The following is a 22,204-nucleotide window of genomic DNA, read 5'->3' as shown; positions in this document are numbered from 1 at the left end:
TCTCGGCTAAGGTTGCTACCAACATGACAGACAAACTTCAGTTCTTCCTGCCTATTTGATCTGTGGGAATTGTCCAGAATCAGATGCCATCATGGGCCTCTGCACAGACTATTCGTTCTGGGAACGTCTCCAACAAAGTCGTTGTAAGTGGCCCAGTAGTGGTTTGGGTGGACCAGGAGGGTGACACAGAATGCATGGTCAGACCATTCTCTAAAAATGCCTCAATGGGGCTCCTGGGTGCTTCAGTTGGTTAAGTGTCTGACTCTTGGTTTCTGCTCAGGTTTGTGAGTTGAGGTTTGTGAGTCGAGCCCTGCATCAAGCTCTGTGCTGACAGTGCAGAACCTGCTTGGGATTCTCTCTCTCTCTTTCTCTCTCTCTCCCTCCCTCTCCCTGCCCCTCCCCTGCTCGTGCTGTCTCTCTCTGTCTCTGTCTCTCAAAAATAAACTTAAAAAAATTTTTTAAAGATAAAATTAAAATGCCTCAGTGACAGAAGCACCATCAACAGCAGAAGCAAATATTTACTGAATTTGATCCAAGCGCCCAAACTGAGGAAATGTGAACACTGGGAAAGAAGGTTCTAGTTCAAACTTCCTAGACTTTTTTTTTTTTTTTTTTTAAGAAAACAGACATCTCCAAAGAGACTTTTATGTTCTAAGGGACAAACAAAATCGTAGTAAATTAAATGTGTACGGTTTTTTCAGCTAGCACATTAACTATATAGTTAATGTGATGTCTCCAAGCAAGGTGGTTGGCTCTCTTTACATGCTAGAATAATCAATGATTTATGTACCTGACCATCTTTTCATAATCCTTTACACAAGCATGTGTATTTATGACTGTTTTAGAAAACTTTGAGGATAATTTTACTATTGAAAGGGATTATAAATTTTTTGCCATTGTGACTGTGCTTGTTTAAGCATATCTAAAATTCTTCTGAAGTCAAATACTTTTGCAGCTAGAACAGTGAGGCATTGTGGCAAAATAGGCTGGGGGGCTTGCCAGGTTACATTTGCTAAAAATGGGACATGTGTTTATTTGGTCCCTCAAGGTTGGAACTCAGAAATCACCTTATCCAGTGATTGTCAACAGGGGCACTGATGCCATATTGAGTGTGATCATTTTCCATTGTTTAGGACTATCTTGAGCATTGTCAGGGGAGTCAGTACTCCTGGCCCACCTGCACCAAATGCCACTTGAATCATCTAGAAATTTGGACAACAAACGCCCACAATGGGGTGTGCCATGGGGGACTGCCCTTGGGTGAGAAACACTGATCAATCCAATGACCCATGAATGGGCTGCACAGGTCCCCTTCCACCATCCTCTAAAGATAACAGGTCAGCCCGGCTCTTCTGCCATGCACCCACACCTCCAGTGATGAAGAAATCACCACCTCCTAAAGCCACATTTGAACTCTACTCATTATTAAAATGTTATTTTTTATGACATAACTCCCCCCCCCCCTCATTTCCATCATTAGCCTTTGGTCTGTAACACAGACCTCTTTGTTTCTCATCCTCTTCCACATGAATGCCCTTCAGTCTTTGAGAGTAGCCATTGTGTTCCTCCTGTCCCATGACAACCTCCCACCCCTCCTGGAAACTTGCTGTGTCATTGTACATGGTTTTGCACTTCATGGCAAAGCACTTTTTGTATTACCTCATTTAATTTTCACACCATGATGTAGGGGTGATCATTTCCTCTTCAAAGGGAATGAAATGGAGTTTCAGACCCAATGACTGACCCAAGGCTGCACTGTTGGTCATTGGTCAAGCAGGAACATGAATCTAGTTCTTATGCAAATTCAGTACCTGTCACACTTCTCCCAGTGTTCACTAAATTTTGTCCAGTCTCTCCCTTTCCAATGCCTTCTTTATTTCCATCTCCACCTCTGCTTGTCTCCCATCATAGAAGGCATGATGGCCCCAATTTTTTACCCTTTTTGTATTTGCATCCTTTACCATATTGCTTTGCATTTCTTCCTAGCAACAGGTGGAATATATTTCTCAGCTCTTGATTTTGGGTTCAATAGAATGAAGTGAAAATGTCATTATACCAGTTCTGAATTTAGGCCTCAAGAAGCCTTGTATGTTCCCACTTGTTCTTTTGCATTTCTGCCTTCATTAGACACAAGGAGCAGAGCCGCCTCAGCTGTCCTATGTAGATTAGCTGACCCCCCAGCCAACCCAGAGGCTTGCAAGAAAAAAACAATTGGTTTTATTTAACCTATTGAGTTTGGAATTATTTGTTATGCAGCCGTTGCTAACTGATACATTTCTTCAACCTTCAGAAAACAAAGACTTCCCTTTACCCACTGTTTTTCTTTCCCTCATTACTTGAAAGCCTGTACTAGCTTTCTTAACATCTTCATCTTTTGTTTCACAAACCACTGCTACCTTCTGCTCCACTCTCCCTGTGAGAAGGGGCCCCCAACTTCTAATGGCCAAACACTACGTGGTCCTGACAGCCTTTAGCGCCTTGAATCATCCTGCCCTTCTGTAACTGCTTCTTTGGTTTTCATGACACTTCCTGTGTTTCTCATCTCTCTTTTCTCCTGTCAGGAGTCTCCTCTCTGCCCTTGTTGCTTCTTGCTTTCCTTCTCTCTCCCCAGGGACCCTAGCCTCTCTCATGACTTCAAGGACCACAAAAGTATCGACAGCTGTTTGTAACCCCATGTCTCTTCAACATTCCAGCCGTGTGTGCATGTCTGTTTCACAGCTCCTGCAGGGGGTACTGATGGCTTCACACAGGAAATGATTGCAGGTGGAGTGGAGGAGGAGTGGCATAGGAAGAGATCGATCAGTGGTCAGGACTCCAGACCAGAAGGTACTGCAAGAATCCAGGCAAGAGGTGATGTGGCCAGGCTCAGATGTCAGAGTCACCAGAAACCCTTGATTGAGCACCTGTGCTTCCTCCTGCAAAGCTGCAGTTTTGTTTTTGGACTCAGGTACAGGACTTCACATTTATCCTTCTTAAATCTATTCATGGTTAGCTTTGGCCCAGTACTGCAACCTGTCACACTCCTTGTTAATTCTATTATACCCACTTAATTAGGCATCCCTCCTGGACCGATGTCAATCAGTCATTTGGTCAATGTGTTACTTGTATCCTACTCAAGGCACAGATAACACTGAAAAGAAAGGTTCTGGCAGGAAGAATACAGCAATACCTGTTATTTGTTTTAGTTACCAAATGGCTGCATGACCCAGAAATTGACGCAGGTGTGGCTGGTAAGTGAAACTAGAATTTGAGTATTATTGGATGCTTGGAGATTTGGAATTGGGGGGTGGGGCAGAGGAGCATGGAGGGGGCGTAGAAGGACAGTATGACTCACTGGAACTGTATATGGTTGTAGCATCAGCCAGCAAGGAGTAGGAGGTTGGCAGGGGAGAATGACACCAAGAAGGGCTTTTGGAACACTTCTGTGGTGCAATAGGGAGCCATAGAAGGTTGTAACAGGACAGAATCATATTTGTACCCTTATACAATCACTCCAGCATCAGTGTGGAGAATTCATCCGTGTGGAGTGATGGCTGGTGGTTGGATCAAAATGAGAAACGATGAGGATATGAGCAAAGGTGACATTTGTAGGGAATGAGAAGAGGGGAGAGAGAATGTGACTGAATTGAGCAGAAAGAGGGCAGAGTTGCAGGGAGTTAGCAGGATCAGCCTAGAGGTGGTGCCACAGGAAGTAATAGGGGAAAGACACAAGTGAAATTATGATTCATAAAGAATGAATGGGCCTTTCATTCAAAAATACTGATTGAAAAAATGTACATATCAAGTCAGCACTTTCTACGTTCCAGTCACTGAGCTAGACTCCAAGGATGTGTCTGTGAAGAAGACAGACATTGCCTGGCTCCAGGAGGTCTGCGACCTGGTGTGGGAGGCTCCTGGTGTGCTTGGGGAAGACCCAGGCAGATATTTAAGCTGGGGGTTTGAAGGATGGGGTCAAGAGGCAGCCAGACAGAGTATATGCTGGAGAATAGCTTCAGGCGAAAGTGACAGCCTAGAAGGGGAAAGCCCAGGGCAGGAACTGACAAGAAGCGGGGTTTGCTAGGACCTCCTGGGAGCCAGACCAGGCACCCGGTGCTTGGAGGACAGTGGCAAGGGCTTGGGTGTGCTTCTGAGTGTCCAGGGAAGCCATCGGAGGTTATGGGGCAGGGGAGGGCCGGGGCCAGTCTGAACTATGAGAAGTTCCCCTGGGAAGTGCGCGGAGAGCTGCCCCCCCCCCCCCCCCCCCACACACACCGCAGCAGCAGCAGCTGCGGTCAGGGGCAGGGCCATGGCGTGGCCTCAGAGAAGCGTTCAGGCCGGGCAAGTGATTGGGGAGTAGAAATATGAAGGGATGGACTGGGGGTGAGAGGACGGAGAGGAGTCACTCAGGACCTGGTAGGCTGCTGGTGTGAGCAAGTGGGGGCGTCGAGGGGGCGCTCGGGAAGTCACCGGCTCTGCCTCGGGGTCCTAGTGCCCATCCAGAAGAAGGAAAGCTTAGCCGCTTGGAGATCAGACAAGGGGTCTGGGTCCGCAGTGATGGGGGTCACGGGCATGCACATGGGGGTGTAGAGGTAGAGGAGGGTATATGGGGCCATTCAGGAGAGGAGTGGTCAGAGAGGAGGTGTGGAGGGACAGTGGTCACAGTCTCCCTTGTCCTGGAGCGTGGAGGGAGAGAAGGGCTGACAGTGGAGAGGGTTCTGGCCGCCGGTCAGGCACTGTGCGTGAATGAATTCCACCGCCAGCAGCCTCGGCGCATCCTGGATGGCCCTTCTGTGGTGAATTGACTCTCACAGACTCCTCTCCTTGGCACTGTTGGGGGCTGCAGAGAGGAGCTCTGAGGAGAGGGCAGCATCCAGCCTGGGGAGGAGCTGCAGGGACACTGGGGCATCGTCTCCAGCGAGGTGGCCCGTCAGCTCCTCACTGGCTTCCCGCAGGCAGCTCACACCAGATCCCAGCTCCTCTCCATGAGGCCAGGGCCAGATCCTGAGCCTTTCCCGACAGCGATGTTGGGTGAAGTCCTGCATGCCCTCCTTGCCCTGGCCCTCTCCTCCAGGCGCTGGTTTCCTGGTGGCTCAGGCTGTGTGCCACTCGAGGACACAGACGGGCACAGCCAACTGCCAACTGAAAACCTCCAGTCTGCTTGGAAATGTCCCCTGTCAAGGTGAAGGGCAGCCTGGTGCTGCCAGAGGCCACCAGGTGGCTGCGGGCACGCCCTCCTCCTTCCTCCCACACTGCAGGCAGCACAGAGTCTCATTCACACAGATAGGCCAGGTCATGGCCCTGTGAATGCCATGCATCGCCCCCAGAAAACGGCAGAGGCTTCTTCCCCCACAGCAGGAACAGCAGTCTGCAGTTAGGGCCTCGCCTCTGTTCCTGAAGCTGGCGTCTGGACCAGGGCCTCTCCAGGATGGGGCTGGGGAAAGAGCCAGGCCTAGCTCGGAGGTCAACCACCTTTTGTCCCAATGGCACTTTTTCAAAGGTATGTCAGCCTGGTCTTTAATGGAAATACCAAGCCTCTTAGTGAGCAGCTCTGGCCCACAGAGCTTACTTACTGCATGAGACACAGACTCGGATCGATGTCACCATGACTGGGTCTGGTGGACACCTAGAAAGAACTTGGGGCCATCAGGGAGGAAGGAGTACAGACCCAGCAGCCCTCAACCCTCACTGAACAAACGGAGGAGGCTGAAGGGGAGGAACATGGTGGTTTCCCCCTGAGCCTCCACAGCTACAGGTAACATAAGAATACACCTGAAAATGGGGTGAAGGACTGGGTGTGTTCTGAGGCCCCAACTACAGCAAGGAACGGGTGGCTTCCTCCGCACGTGGACTTCCGTAACCCCCCCAAATCAGTGCGATTGGCCCCTACTTTTCTTGAGCTCCAGATTCATTTGTCCACCTGCTGCCCAGAGTCTCCATGTGGAGATACCATACCAAACTATCCAGAGCTGCCCTCACCGTCTCTCTCACACGATTCTGTCCCTTGGGTGGGCACATGGCCACAGCCACAGGCCTGTGAGGTGCCCTCGTCCTCGCCCTTATCTTCCAGAAATGGCACGGAACTAGGTGTGGTCGATGTTAAGTCCTGAATGTCTCACAAGTCCTGTAGCTTCTGCCTCTGGGCTGTGGGTTTGAATCCCACTCAGCCATGTGCTCCCTGTACCATCTTGGGCAAGTTACCCTCGCTCTGCCTCTGTTTCCGCATCTGTAAAATCAGGGTAATCAGCACACGCCTCCTACGGTGGTTTTGAGGACTGAGTTTTGTACCTCCTGAAGCGTCTAGAGCAGCAGGCACTAAGTCAGCAATAGCTGCCTTGATGATGGTATTAAACCCTTAGGACAGCAGTCAAGACTCCCCTCCCGGCCCCCTCCACACATCCACACCTGACACACAGGGCACGCACTTCATCATTCTCTGACCGTGCCATGCTCCAGGGCCTGTGGCTCCTTGTGCCTGGATTGCACACAGCAAACCTTTTCCCCAGCTGGCAGTGAGCCCCTGAGGGCCACTGAGGGAGAAGACAGGGAAGCACCTCCTGAGCTGGCTCGTGACTCACAGGTCACCCACGTTAGCGCCTTCACTTGCAAAACCTCGCTGTGAGGCAGGTCTTCTTTTTGCCTTGCGTTTTGGGCAGGAAACTGCAGGTCAGTGATTCTTCAGCTCCAAGAGCTGGTCGTGGAGCTGGAATCAAGTCCAGGTGTGTGGCCTTCCGCACCGTCCGTGTGGCCTTTCACTGACTGTGCAAACCTCTCATGTCATTTAAGGGGAAAAACTAGAGGTCTTTGAGAGAGAGAGAGGACACGAAGAGGATGTGGAAACAATTCCCTCAGTGGTGGGTTTGCAATGTGTCCATTTAGCTAAGCCGAAACGCGTTTCCAGGACTAATGAATTTGGGTCTCAAGTTGTCAGAGCTGCGAGGAGAAGCCAAGTGGCAGCCACATGTACCCTGGCAAGGTTTCTCTGAATCTGGGATCAGCCTGGGGAGCTCCCCAGTGAACTGCGCTGTCCCGTGGCCAGCCCCCATTCTGGAAGATGGAGGGCTCGGAGTAGCTCCACGGACTCCAGTGCTTCCTCATGGGTTCCCACTTTCAGTCGGCCTTGACCTGCCCTGCTGACTCAGGGACAGTATACGAGGCCTAACCCCTCTGGCAATCCTGCTGTGTCCCTCTGTGGTTGGTCCAGAATTAGTTCAATGGACATTGGGTTACATGGGTAAACAAGTGGTTGAATAAATCAATGTTTTGGTTGCTTTGCAATTCAAATTGCAGGAGAACTAAAACTAAGGGAAGTCATGTTTTCCAACCTCTCCTAAAGGACAGATTAACGTATTTAACATGTTCTCCCCAAAGTCCCCCATGGTCACGGCTCTTTAAAGTAACATAGATGGCTCACGGTGTAGTGATTAAATCACAATCCGTATGAGTTGATGTTAAAGGGGTTGTGAATTTTTATGTGGTTTTGTGACTTTATTTTAGGGTGTTGGTCCTCATACATCCTCCTCCACGGGAGGGGCTAGGTGATCCCCACAGGAATCAGATGTGCGTCCATCAGACTTCTGCCTCGTGGCAGCCCTGTGGCTCTGGGCCACAGAGGAATCTGAGATGGAAGAATGGCCGGCTGGGCAGCAACCACTCCTATCAGGAAATCTAAGCCAACGTTACATCCAACTGAAAAAGCAAGCCAAGAGAACAAAAGCAGGTGCAGAATTACAGTCTGAAATTAATACCTGCATGCAGTCAAAGGGTTGTTCAAAATTCTAGATTGAATTCCCTATCCTGTAGGTCTCATTTGACCTTCCAAACATCAGACGACCAAGCGGAACAAATTTGCCCCCCTTGAATGAATCTAGCTTTTGAAGTCTTTCCACTGAGTTATCCTGCAGCTCTGGAATCCAGGATTCCCTCTTTTTCCTTGGGGGCCGTGAAGTGAAGTTATCTGTCCCCACCCTGGGAAAGCCAGAGAGCAGGTCTGCCTTGTGATGCATCCTCCTTTCCAAAGAGACGGACTTTGGGAGCAGACCTAGCCTTAAATCCCGGCTCAGTTGCTGGCTGTTTGACATGGAGTACGTTCCTTACCCTTTCAGTCACTGCGTTCTCCTCCACGAGGTGACGTTATCTGTAGAGGCCTAGTGCAAGCCAGGCTTAGCATGTTGTTTTACTATGCTTTCGTTATGGTAGCAACATAAAAGCACTTTCCAGATTTCAAAAATAAAATGATAGCCTTGTTCACATCCATCTTCAGTCTTTTCAGTCTTCTTAGGAAGACCAAATCTAGCTTCATCTGTTTCAGACCTTTGTCCACCAACAGGCCCTGACTACAGCATCCGAAACCTTCCTGGAAGAACAAAATGTTGGCGATTTCATGCCAAACGTACAGTAATGTTTTGGATAAAATGGGGGAAAAAAGGTGTAAAATCTTAGTTTTGGCTCATATAACTAGACTAGAAAGATCTGTAAGTCTATTTGGAAACATCTGTCTTTTCATATTAAAAAAAAGTGCGACTCTCCTATTTCATTTTCTGTTACATTATGATCTCTTCCAGGTCTTGTGTAATTTCCAGACTGCACTGTGGCTCCAAGCAGCTTTGTATCACACAGACCAGTTGGCTGGTGACCGAGGCTCTGAGAGGCTCACCTGCTCCTCCCTCTCCCTGGCAGATATGCCCCCCCAGAGCCGCCAAGGAAGAGAACCCAGAGAGGCCGGCGATTGAGAAAGCTTGCACCAGGGCTGTGTGCACTCGGCCTTTTCTCCAGGGGTAATCCTAACATTTGGGCAGATGCCTGGCTTTAGCCAAGAGCCTCGTCCAAGAACATCATGATCTCAATCCTTGCTGGCTCACTCTGCCTTTGGCCCCCCAGGAGCCTCCCAGGCGGCAGCAGGGAAGGGCACAGAGTATTTCCTGACACCCTGGGCCTCTCCTGGTTCCCAGCTTTGAGGATGAAAGAGGGAGGAGGAACAGAGTTTGGCCTCAGGCCACCAGGGGCTGGTACCCCAGGGCTAGCTCGTGCTGTCTGGGAGAGTTAAACTGCTCAGAGCCTCAGTTTCCTCAAGTATGAAATGGGAGTGGCTCTGGCTGACGTGTATTTAGTGCCAGGCAGGCGGTGCTCTGTCAGTGGCAGCCTCACTTGGACAGTGGGACAGCAACAAGGCTGTGCAGTTAGTCAAGTGCAGGGGAAGATGCTGTGGGGCCTCTGGGCAGATTGAGCACCGCCTAGAGGCCAGCCCGCCCTCCACCTGGGGCTTTCCCTGTTGGGAGTGACAGGAACACAAACCAGGGACATGCAGAGGAAGGAAACTGACCAGAGTGTGTGGCACCTTTTTATTTAGTCAGTCTTTATTTAAATGTGTGTTTTGAAATAGCTTATTAAATAGGATCTTCTCCAAGTTCAATTCTCACAATATTTACAGTGAATTTTGTGCAAACATATTTTGACTGTGAGCTTCTTGCTCCCCCCTTTCACGTTAATAATTTACAAATTTGTCTCACACAAAACCCCATCTACTTCATTCATGGCCTCTTAGGCTCTAGTTTTCTGTTTGACAGGTACTGATCTAGGGTAAGGATTTGTTGGCCAAGAGCTAATTCATGCCCAGAGGAAAGAAAACATTTTATTTATCAAAAAAGAATTACAACAAGGCATTGCTTTCCAAATGGAAACATGTGTCCTAAGATGTTGCAGAACAGTATTAGCAGCCAAATAAATTTCCAATGATTATAGGGCTTCTCTCTCTCTTTTTGAATGTTTACAGTCCTCTCTTTGAATCAAATAAGCAAAATCAGAAAAGTCAAATTCTAGGAGAGCCTGGACTGTCTGGGAATGTTATAAAAATAAGCTGACTTCAGTCAGCTAAAGAACGAAGGTCCTCGAATGCGCGGCCGGGTGGGGGTGGCCGTCCGCGCCGGCACTGGCCAGAGCTGCTGTGCGAGGTCCCACAGGCCCCTCTCCGTTGGCCTCAGGACTCCACGCTGGGCCCAGAACCACATGGACCTGTGCCCCTGCCAAGAAGGGTGGACCCCTGCCAGGTAATCCTTCACATACAAAAGCGACAGAGGGCACGGAGCCCAGAGGAGGATCCCTGGAGAGGCATCCTTCCCTCTTTGGTGGAGAAATGTCCACTGAAGAACACGGCACACGGTGTCGTATAAAGTGTGGGTCCTGATGGAAGGCGACCCCTCACGATTTAGAAAGATACGAAAAATACACATTAATCATTATACCCCTAATGTCTTGCAGATATAGCTTTAAGATTTCATTCCATACACTTGAGGTCTAAAAACAAACCATAACCTTTTTTGTTGTTGGCCCATGCCTTTTTTTTTTTTTTTTAAAAAGAACACAAATTAAGTCCCTTAATCATACGGGTATGCAAGAGAATATTTGAGACCAAAATTTTGTAGGGTTTCTACCTTGTTGCCGAAAGCTTTGATGGGAAATCAGAGTGGCAGCTAATTAGAAAATAATTATAAAGATAAAAAAAGATAACTTTTGGTCATTTAAGAGTTTTTTGCACACATTTACTCATTTGCCCTTCCAATGGCAAGTTCCCTTCTTTATAGAAGCGGGTCTCACCCTCTAGACCCACAGTTTTGTACATGCCAGGCATCCCAGTGCGTGATTCCTACTCTAAAACAACTTTCACCACAAAAAAATTTTCCCATAATGACAATGAGGAACAGTTGAATTATTCCAAACATTCCCTAACTCTCCAGGAGCCTGTGTGAAACAGCAGTGCCCCCGGCCTCACCATCTGTGAGCAGGTCCTACCCACGGGTCCCCAAGTCCCTGTGACTCCTGCTGATGCATCCTCCCTTTGCTAGGCGGGTCCCCCACTAACCGCTAACCAGGCTGGAGGTTGCAGGGGGTGCCCCAGGAAGTCGGGTGCTGAGGAAAGCCACTGCGACAGGGCTCGGACAGTGAGGGAGAGGGGGGCTGTGCTTCCCTAGCAAGTTAGCTACAGTCCGAGCACACAGGCAGGGGAACAAGGACGACTGAAAACGTGGACCTTACTTCACCAGCTCTCTCAGCGCCTTGACAAAACTGAGTGTCCAAGTGCAGATAGGCGGGATGGTTTTGTGCCTCTCGCCCCCACGGCCAGTTCTCCTCTGAGAACTTAATTTTGAGGGCTCAGTGATGCCCGTGCTTTGGGCTTCTACTCGGTGGCCTGTGCTGACCCAGGGCTCAGATCTGCAAGCCCATGACCCTGCTGCCTCTTGCCAACAAAGGGTTAAAACTGTGTTTATCAACATCTAATACAATGGCTCTGATTTGACATAAATCATCCCAGACTTGATTCAAATGAATACATTATTCTAGGTTAATCATTTTTCATTCAAATGTTTATATTCCATCTACCCTGAACAATGAATTGAGAAAAAACAGGCACCTCCAAAACCTTCCCAAGAACAATGACTTTTTCAAATGACATTTTCTGTACAAACAAATGACACGGTGACTGTGGCAGGAGGGTGGGTGAGCCCCTCAAGGGGTGGTTTTCTTCAAGTCCCGGATCTGTTTAATCAGGTAGTTCTTCTCATCGGTGAACTGCTCATCGTCCGTCCTTTCCTTTTGGAAGCTGCTCAGAAACTCAATGAGTTTGGGTTGATTTTTTAATAGAATCTCCACGATAGGCTGTGTTTTGTGAGGACTGGCCACGAACACCTGAAACGTAAAGAAACACCTCGGACAAGGAACGCACAGCAGCCACAACGTAGACCCCACTCGGGGTCCTCGTGCTACTTGTGTTAGTAAAATATAGAGGCCCCAGATTATGCTTCCCCACTGAGGGAAGTCAGTAATTCCCCATCCATATGTGTTCTGGGCAGCTAGCCAGGAGCACATTAGAACCATCTACGAACATTTTAAATTTTACTCTGTTTCGATTCCAAATGTCTTAAATGTTGGGGTGCCTGCGTGGCTTGGTGTGTTAAGCATCCAACTCTTGATTTTGGCTCAGGTCATGATCTCATGGTTCCTGGGATTGAGCCCTGTGTTGGGCTCTGTGCTGACGGACGGGAGCCCGCTTGGGATTCTCTCCCTTCCTGTCTCTGCCCCTCCCCTGCATGCATGCGCGCACACACACACACACACACAGTCACTCTCTCTCTCTCTCTCTCTCTCTCTCTCTCTCAAAATAAATATTTTTGTTTTAAAAAGGACCCCCAACTGGTTTACGTTGTTATACAGAATGCCTGACCTTTATACAATACTTATTAGTATGTCAGAAAATCATGTGCTAAAGCCAAATATGTGGTTCCTGTGGTTACCATTTGTTTACAAGGGACTTGCTGTGAAATTTTAGGTAGAAACTGTCTGGCATTTTGTGGCAACTACGTAAATAACTCATAATAGTCTTTCTAAAAAATAAAAAAGATTATATTGGATAAACTAAGCTTCTCTGTCTCAATCCAACATAAATGTGAAACATAGAAGAATTTGCAATCAGGCATCACTGGATTAACTACACTGAATCTCCACACGGTATACCAAAAAACTGCTAACTTTGCGTTCAAGTTTAAAAATTTTTCCTATTTTAATTTTTTATGACTCTTGAACTCTGCTGCCTCTAAAGGTAGCTGCTGCTTAGAGGCAGCTGATGTAACAGTGCACAATCCTTCTGAGACGGCCAGGAACTGAGGGCCCCAGTGCGGCTGGAGATGACCCAGCACCATAAGGAATGCACTTCTTTTTTTAAATGTTTACTTTTGAGAGAGACAGAGTGCAAGCAGGGGAGGGGCAGAGGGAGAGACGGGGACAGAGGATCCGAAGGAGGCTCTGTGCTGACAGCAGAACTCACAAACCATGAGATCATGACCCGAGCCAAAGTCAGACGCTTAACTGACTGAGCCACCCAGGTGCCCCAGGAACACACTTCTAAATCAAGGCACAGTGGGCCAAACCTTCTGAATATTATGACCAGTATAGGCAGTTTCTTGGTTCTCTCTCTGCTGAACCCATTTTTTTAACATGCTATTTTCAAACCATACCCAAACAAGTCAGACAAATGGAACTACCTGTGGCTTCTCTTTTTATAGTGTGGTCTTATTGGCTGTATCCCTGCATTTACACACGTTTCAGAACTGTGATTCATGGAGTTCTCAGGCATGGGTAGAGAAAGGCAAATATCATGACCACAACACAAATATTTTTAACTCAGAAAACTAAGAATACTTTGCTCTCTATTTTAAACCTGAATGCTTTTTTATGAAAGATTAAAAAAAAAAAAAGCATGCCTTATACACACATTCATTCACTGCGTTCAAATTCTATTTTGCCAAGAGGGATTTGCACTAAACAAGGCATTGGAAGGCTAGTATTCTGCTTTGCTAACCTTACTGTCTGAGAGGCATGCTGGAAGCCCTGGGTGCTTCGTACGTGGATTTGAAACTGGGGCTCCTGTTACAGTTACATGGAAGTAATTCAAAGCTAAATTCCATTCCAGTGAAGTATAAAATAAGGCCTCTTCATTCTAAAGGCTCCCCACTTCAGGTGAATACAAATCTGAGCGATATCATATTTAGAATATTTTGACACAATACCTGTCATTATTGATCAAAGACAGTAACTTTTTTCCTATTTAAGAAAGAAGGACCCGATCCCTGCCTCTGCAAGCTGGCTGATGTCTGTGTGCACCAGTGAGCCCACAGCTGGACCAGACGGGGCCCTACCACCTGTGCGGGGAGAAACAAAACCCTGGGAGGAAGAGAGCAGGTTGGAAGTTCAGGATGCTTAAAACTCTGCAGATTCTCCTGAAATCATCCCCCTCACTGCCACTGTCCTTATCATCATTCTGATTATGAAAGTGATACGTGTGGAAAACCAGGAAAACAAAGAAAAAGAAAGACACAAAGAAGAAAGGAAAAAAAAAAAAACCTCTTAAATAATTTCTCCACCTAAAGATACCACTGTGAATATCTGGTGTACATCCTTCCAGCATTTCTTTCTGTGCATATAGGTATAAATATATTTTAGACAAAACTGGGCTTGCATTCTATACATGGTGGTTTGTAAACTGCTTCCTCATTTACTATGTTTTTAATATTTACAGCTTCTTCTTACAATGAAGTGAGCCAATCACCATTTAAGGTACGGTCAAGGCTACAATAAGAGATGTTGTTGTTCTCACAACTGCTTTGGGATTTTGGAATCCAAGTCTTTGGGATTTACAAATTGCACACAACTGTGGAAATTATGTAAGAAGCTATATACTTATTCCAAAACTACATGGAAAAGCAACTTTAAAAAATTTCTTATTTTAATAATATTCACATTTCCTTATAAATATCACTAGTCTTCATTTTCCTTATATACTATCACAACTGTATTTGTTAAAGTAGGTAATAATATTATAAATACTCAGCGCCAGGATTATCACAATGAGACATGAGTAGTATGTTTGGTGATATTGGTAAAGTTGGTCACAAATACCCTTTATAAACCTTTCTATAAACAAACATAGAAGGGACTATTTTATGAATTTTTAAAGAGAGTCTCTTAAAAAGTAGAAAAGAGAGGTGAGGTCTTAATTACAGCTTTTCACTTTTTCTCTCCACAACTTGGTTAAATAAGCAAAAAGGGCACATTGAGTTCAGATGAAGACATGATAAAGTTGAGCATTCTGCACTATTTAAAATAGTTGATGGGGGCGTATGGATGGCTCAGTCAGTTAAGCGTTGGACTCTTGATTTCAGCTCAAGTCATGATCTCCCAGGATCGAGTCCCATGTCACGCTCTGCACTGACAGTGTGCAGCCTGCTAGAGATTTTCTCTCCCTCTCTCTGTCCCTCTCCAGCTCTCTCTCTCTTTCTCTCTTTTACGATAAATAAAAATTAAAAAAATTTAAAGTAGTTGATGAAACATTAAGTTGAAATAAGCATTTTTTACTGTACTGTTAACATTTTTAGAAAAATTATTAATATTACATCAGCTCATAGCTGATTCCTAAATTTACTCGGCTGAATTGTTTCCTCCATCAGTAGACTTAGATTTGGCACGTCAAGACCAGAGTGGTTGGCCTGCTAAAAAGAACAGGTCCTGAAGGAAGTAGGTAATTCATGGTCAGGCTTTCACCAAATTAATCTGCAATTCTGCCTTATTTTCAGTAAGACCACATGGAAAGGATTTCTCAACTAGGATATTTCTTGTTCTCTGTACTTTTTTTAGGTGAATTGTCAAGCTGGCCGTTGTATTTTGGAAGAAGTGAGGGTGGAGCTTCTTGTTTTCATGGAAATAGCAATGGCAGCCACTGCTAGGATCTGAGTGACAGAGTAATACACTCAGGAACATTTTCGTCACTGGCCATGCCTGAGTTCCAGCTGTTCTAAGAAGTGGGCCAAAAGGTACAGACCACCCCCATCCCCTACCCGGTTTGGTGGGAAGTAGTATCATGGTCCTTTGCTATAAAGGAAATTAACGGGGAAAGGAAAGGGAGCCAACTCATAGCTGATTCCTAAGTTCACACTGGGCACCCCTCTGGGACAGCCAGAATCACGAGACAAAGGTCTGAACCGAGTAACAGACTACTGACTAGACTACTGACATGAATTCAACGCTTGCATTCGGCAAGTGAGGAATCAGATCCGGATGGATTTGCCCAAAGTCACTGGTGGCAATTAAGCCAGAACAAAGACCCAGGTCTCTTGACTTCCATCCAGCACTTCCCCACCATACCATCCTGCTGGTCAACAACAGAAAAAACATGACATGGCATCTCATTCACTTCTCTGAACTTAGCAGCAAGCTAATGAAAATAATCTAGTAAAGATATTTTAGTAGTAGTGTGTTAAACATTTTCTGCCCCTTATGGAAGGTGTTTTGGGGGAAAAAACTATTAACACAGAACTGTGAAAAAAAAAAACACTCTCGGACTCTGCTGTTGCTTTTTCTAAATAACAAAATATTATACTTGGCAAGTGAACAATTCAGTTCTTACTTCAGTGGAGGAAACACAGGGTACGGGGTAGGCACATAGAAGTAAAGAAGTGGTCAGCTATTTTTAAATGCACCCACTCTGTCCAATGATTAGATGATCCAAATTCTGAGGACAGAAGTAGGTTATTTCTCTTTGGCCACCCACTGAATACTTCCATAATCCTGCATTTTTGAACAAAATTTTATGTGGCTTGTTCTCATCTAAGATGATGTTAAAATTCCACAGGAGCTGGATGACAGGATACATGGCCTCCTACAATTTCTTCAGCCAGGAGGGTCTTGAGAGGGTCTATCATTTATACTGTGTAGGCAGCTTCCAGTGCTACAGCAGTCTATTTGTGCCTCTTCTGATTTGCATTTACTTTTTTATGAAATAATTCTGACATAGAAAAAGAGTACAATAATAACACATCAGATGTCACATTCCCATGAGCTGCTCTATCAAAATCTAAGATTTTTGGCTTTATGGAATAAAGAATTGGGGAGGAAGATGGCAGCGTAGGAGGAGGCTGGGCTCACCGCGCGTCCTGCTGATCACTTAGATTCCACCTACACCTGCCTAAATAACCCAGAAAACTGCCAGAAGACTAGCAGAACGGAGTCTCCAGAGCCAAGCGCAGACGAGAGGCCCACGGAAGAGGGTAGGAAGGGCGGCAAGGCGGTGCGCGCTCCATGGACTGGCGGGAGGGAGCCGGGGCGGAGGGGCGGCCCGCCAGCCAAGCAGAGACCCTGAGTCTGGCTTGCAAAAGCGGAGGGGCCGGACAGAGTGTGTTCCGACAGCAAGCGGGACTTGACATCTGGAAGGTTATAAGCTAACAGCTCTACTCGGAGAATGGGAGGGCTGGAGGACAAGGGGAGGGAGAGTTGTTGAGCCCCGGAGGACAGAGCGCAGCTTGGCGGGGAACAAAGGCGCTCGCCAGGGCCATCTCCCTTGCCCATCCCCCAGCCAAAATCCCACAGGGAACTGGTTCCTGTCACCGAACTTGCTTGCACCGCACAAACACCCAACGCTGTGCTTCTGCGGATCCATCCCTCCGGCGGGTCTGACTCCCACCCGCTGCCGCAGGGCCCCTCCTGAAGTGGATCACCAAAGGATAAGCAAGCTGAGCCTGCCCCTCCCGCCCCTGTGCACCTTGCCGATCCACCCCAGCTAATACGCCAGATCCCCAGCACCACAAGCCTGGCAGTGTGCAAGTAGCCCAGACGGGCCACGCCACCCCACAGTGAATCCCGCCCCTAGGAGAGGGGAAGAGAAGGCACACACCAGTCTGACTGCGGCCCCAGCGGTGGGCTGGGGGCAGACATCAGGTCTGACTGTGGCCCCGCCCACAATGCAAGTTATTCAAGACAGCACAGGGGAAGTGCCCCACAGTCCCGCACCACTCCAGGGACTATCCAAAATGACAAAACGGAAGAATTCCCCTCAAAAGAATCTCCAGGAAATAACGGCAGCTAATGAACTGATCAAAAACGATTTAAACAATATAACAGAAAGTGAATTTAGAATAATAGTCATCAAATTAATCACTGGGCTTTAAAACAGTATAGAGGACAGCAGAGAATCTCTTGCTACAGAGATCAAGGGACTAAGGAACAGCCAGGAGGAGCTAAAAAATGCTATAAATGAGCTGCAAAATAAAATGGAACAACCACGGCTCGGATTGAAGAGGCAGAGGAGAGAATAGGGGAACTAGAAGATAAAATTATGGAAAAAGAGGAAGCTGAGAAAAAGAGAGATAAAAAAATCCAGGAGTATGAGGGGAAAATTAGAGAACTAAGAGATGCACTAAAGAGAAATAATCTATGCATAACTGGTATTCCAGAGGAGGAAGAGAGAGGGAAAGGTGCTGAAGGTGTACTTGAAGAAATAATAGCTGAGAACTTCCCTGATCTGGGGAAGGAAAAAGGGAATGAAATCCAAGAGGCACAGAGAACTCCCTTCAGACGTAACTTGAATCGATCTTCTGCACGACATATCATAGTGAAACTGGCAAAATACAAGGATAAAGAGAAAATTCTGAAAGCAGCTAGGGATAAACGTGCTCTAACATATAAAGGGAGACCGGTAAGACTCATGACGGATCTCTCTACTGAAAGTTGGCAGGCCAGAAAGGAATGGCAGGAAATCTTCAATGTGATGAACAGAAAAAAATATGCAGCCGAGAATCCTTTATCCAGCAAGTCTGTCATTTTGAATAGAAGGAGAGATAAAGGTATTCCCAAACAAGCAAAAACTGAAGGAATTCGTCATCACTAAACCAGCCCTACAAGAGATCCAAAGGGGGATCCTGTGAGACAAAGTACCAGAGACATCACTACAAACATAAAACCTACAGACATCACAATGACTCTAAACCCATATCTTTCTATAATAACACTGAACGTAAATGGACTAAATGCGCCAACCAAAAGACACAGGGTAACAGAATGGATAAAAAAACAAGACCCATCTATTTGCTGTCTACAAGAGACTCATTTTAGACCTGAGGACACTTTCAGATTGAAAGTAAGGGGATGGAGAACTATTTATCATGCTATTGGAAGTCAAAAGAAAGGTGGAGTAGCCATACTTATATCAGACAAACTAGACTTTAAATTAAAGGCTGTAACAAGAGATGAAGAAGGGCATTATATAATAGTTACAGGGTCTATCCATCAGAAAGAGCTAACAATTATAAATGTCTATGCGCCGAATACAGGAGCCCCCAAATATATAAAACAATTACTCACAAACATAAGCAACCATATTGATAAGAATGTGGTAATTGCAGGGGACTTTAACACTCTACTTACAGAAATGGATAAATCATCTAGACACACGGTCAATAAAGAAACAAGGGCCCTGAATGATACATTGGATCAGATGGACTTGACAGATATATTTAGAACTCTGCATCCCAAAGCAACAGAATATACTTTCTTCTCGAGTGCACATGGAACATTCTCCAAGACAGATCACATACTGGGTCACAAAACAGCCCTTCATAAGTATACAAGAATTGAAATCATACCATGCATACTTCAGACCACAATGCTATGAAGCTTGAAATCGACCACAGGAAAAAGTCTGGAAAACCTCCAAAAGCATGGAGGTTAAAGAACACCCTACTAAAGAATGAGTGGGTCAACCAGGCAATTAGAGAAAAAATTTTAAAATATATGGAAACAAATGAAAATGAAAATACAACAATCCAAACGCTTTGGGATGCAGCGAAGGCAGTCCTGAGAGGAAAATACATTGCAATCCAGGCCTATCTCAAGAAACAAGAAAAATCCCAAATACAAAATCTAACAGCACACCTAAAGGAAATAGAAGCAGAACAGCAAAGACAGCCTAAACCCAGCAGAAGAAGAGAAATAATAAAGATCAGAGCAGAAATAAACAATATGGAATCTAAAAAAACTGTAGAGCAGATCAACGAAACCAAGAGTTGGTTTTTTGAAAAAATAAACAAAATTGATAAACCTCTAGCCAGGCTTCTCAAAAAGAAAAGGGAGATGACCCAAATAGATAAAATCATGAATGAAAATGGAATTATTACAACCAATCCCTCAGAGATACAAGCAATTATCAGGGAATACTATGGAAAATTATATGCCAACAAACTGGACAACCTGGAAGAAATGGACAAATTCCTAAACACCCACACACTTCCAAAACTCAATCAGGAGGAAATAGAAAGCTTGAACAGACCCATAACCAGTGAAGAAATTGAATCAGTTATCAAAAATCTCCCAACAAACAAGAGTCCAGGACCAGATGGCTTCCCAGGGGAGTTCTACCAGACGTTTAAAGCAGAGATAATACCTATCCTTCTCAAGCTATTCCAAAAAATAGAAAGGGAAGGAAAACTTCCAGACTCATTCTATGAAGCCAGTATTACTTCGATTCCTAAACCAGACAGAGACCCAGTAAACAAAGAGAACTACAGGCCAATATCCCTGATGAATATGGATGCAAAAATTCTCAATAAGATACTAGCAAACTGAATTCAACAGCATATAAAAAGAATTATTCACCATGATCAAGTGGGATTCATCCCTGGGATGCAGGGCCGGTTCAACATTCGCAAATCAATCAACGTGATACATCACATTAATAAAAGAAAAGATAAGAACCATATGATCCTGTCAATCGATGCAGAAAAAGCATTTGACAACATTCAGCATCCTTTCTTAATAAAAACCCTCGAGAAAGTCGGGATAGAAGGAACATACTTAAACATCATAAAAGCCATTTATGAAAAGCCCACAGCTAACATCATCCTCAACGGGGAAAAACTGAGAGCTTTTTCCCTGAGATCAGGAACATGACAGGGATGTCCACTCTCACCGCTGTTGTTTAACACAGTGTTGGAAGTTCTAGCATCAGCAATCAGACAACAAAAGGAAATCAAAGGCATCAAAATTGGCAAAGATGAAGTCAAGCTTTCACTTTTTGCAGATGACATGATATTATACATGGAAAATCCAGTAGACTCCACCAAAAGTCTGCTAGAACTGATACATGAATTTAGCAAAGTTGCAGGATACAAAATCAATGCACAGAAATCAGTTGCATTCTTATACACTAATAATGAAGCAACAGAAAGACAAATAAAGAAACTGATCCCATTCACAACTGCACCAAGAAGCATAAAATACCTAGGGATAAATCTAACCAAAGATGTAAAAGATCTGTATGCTGAAAACTATAGAAAGCTTATGAAGGAAATTGAAGAAGACATAAAGAAATGGAAAAACATTCCATGCTCATGGATTGGAAGAATAAATACCGTCAAAATGTCAATACTACCCAAAGCTATCTACACATTCAATGCAATCCCAATCAAAATTGCCCTAGCATTCTTCTCGAAGCTAGAACAAGCAATCCTAAAATTCATATGGAACCACAAAAGGCCCTGAATAGCCAAAGTAATTTTGAAGAAGAAGACCAAAGCAGGAGGCATCACAATCCCAGACTTTAGCCTCTACTACAAAGCTGTAATCATCAAGACAGCATGGTATTGGCACAAAAACAGACACAAAGACCAATGGAATAGAATAGAAACCCCAGAACTAGACCCACAAACATATGGCCAACTAATCTTTGACAAAGCAGGAAAGAACATCCAATGGAAAAAAGACAGTCTCTTTAACAAATGGTGCTGGGGGAACTGGACAGCAACATGCAGAAGGTTGAAACTAGACCACTTTCTCACACCATTCACAAAAATAAACTCAAAATGGATAAAGGACCTAAATGTGAGACAGGAAACCATCAAAACCCTAGAGGAGAAAGCAGGAAAAGACCTCTCTGACCTCAGCCGTAGCAATTTCTTACTTCACATCCCCAAAGGCAAGGGAATTAAAAGCAAAAATGAACTATTGGGACCTTATGAAGATAAAAAGCTTCTGCACAGCAAAGGAAACAACCAACAAAACTAAAAGGCAACCAACGGAATGGGAAAAGATATTTGCAAATGACATATCGGACAAAGGGCTAGTATTCAAAATCTATAAAGAGCTCACCAAACTCCACACCCGAAAAACAAATAATCCAGTGAAGAAATGGGCAGAAAACATGAATAGACACTTCTCTAAAGAAGACATCTGGATGGCCAACAGGCACATGAAAAGATGCTCAACGTCGCTCCTCATCAGGGAAATACAAATCAAAACCATCACTCAGTGATCACCTCACGCCAGTCAGAGTGGCCAAAACGAACAAATCAGGAGACTATAGATGCTGGAGAGGATGTGGAGAAACGGGAACCCTCTTGCACTGTTGGTGGGAATGCAAACTGGTGCAGCCACACTGGAAAACAGTGTGGAGGTTCCTCAAAAAATTAAAAATAGACCTACCCTATGACCCAGAGTAGCATTGCTAGGAATTTACCCAAGGGATGCAGGAGTGCTGATGCATAGGGGCACTTGTATCCCAATGTTTATAGCAGCACTCTCAACAATAGCCAAATTATGGAAAGAGCCTAAATGTCCATCAACTGATGAATGGATAAAGAAATTGTGGTTTGTATACACAAGGAGTACTACGTGGCAGTGAGAAAGAATGAAATATGGCCCTTTGTAGCAACGTGGATGGAACTGGAGAGTGTTATGCTAAGTGAAATAAGCCATACAGAGAAAGACAGATACCATATGTGTTCACTCTTATGTGGATCCTGAGAAACTTAACAGAAACCCATGGGGGAGGGGAAGGAAAAAAAAAAGGGGTTAGAGTGGGAGAGAGTCAAAGCATAAGAGACTCTTAAAAACTGAGAACAAACTGAGGGTTGAT

At 45.4% G+C, this 22,204-nt stretch overlaps 1 protein-coding gene and 1 long non-coding RNA gene across 13 annotated transcripts in view; one reads left to right on the top strand and one right to left on the bottom strand.

Moving 5' to 3' along the window:
* Positions 1–389: 389 nt before the first annotated feature.
* LOC121012943 (uncharacterized) lies at positions 390–9,714 on the top strand. The gene is made up of 2 exons (XR_005782414.1): positions 390–3,230; positions 8,541–9,714. It is a non-coding gene; the product is annotated as an uncharacterized LOC121012943 (long non-coding RNA).
* CAB39L (calcium binding protein 39 like) overlaps positions 9,588–22,204 on the bottom strand; it is a 130,797-nt gene continuing 118,180 nt past the window's right edge. For 11 of the 12 annotated variants that reach the window (XM_040448387.1, XM_040448384.1, XM_040448394.1 and 8 more), the window contains one exon: positions 9,590–11,658. In XM_040448387.1, coding sequence (XP_040304321.1) covers positions 11,479–11,658 — 180 coding nt within the window. In that variant the 3' untranslated portion in view covers positions 9,590–11,478. Of the gene's footprint in view, positions 11,659–22,204 lie in introns of all 12 variants that reach the window. The other variant, XM_040448393.1, reaches the window with a different exon arrangement.

The sequence above is a fragment of the Herpailurus yagouaroundi genome, unplaced genomic scaffold (assembly GCF_014898765.1).
Source record: "Herpailurus yagouaroundi ecotype Mexico unplaced genomic scaffold, PumYag 197, whole genome shotgun sequence".
Lineage (NCBI taxonomy): Eukaryota > Metazoa > Chordata > Mammalia > Carnivora > Felidae > Herpailurus > Herpailurus yagouaroundi.
This window is presented reverse-complemented; position numbering and strand designations above follow the sequence as displayed.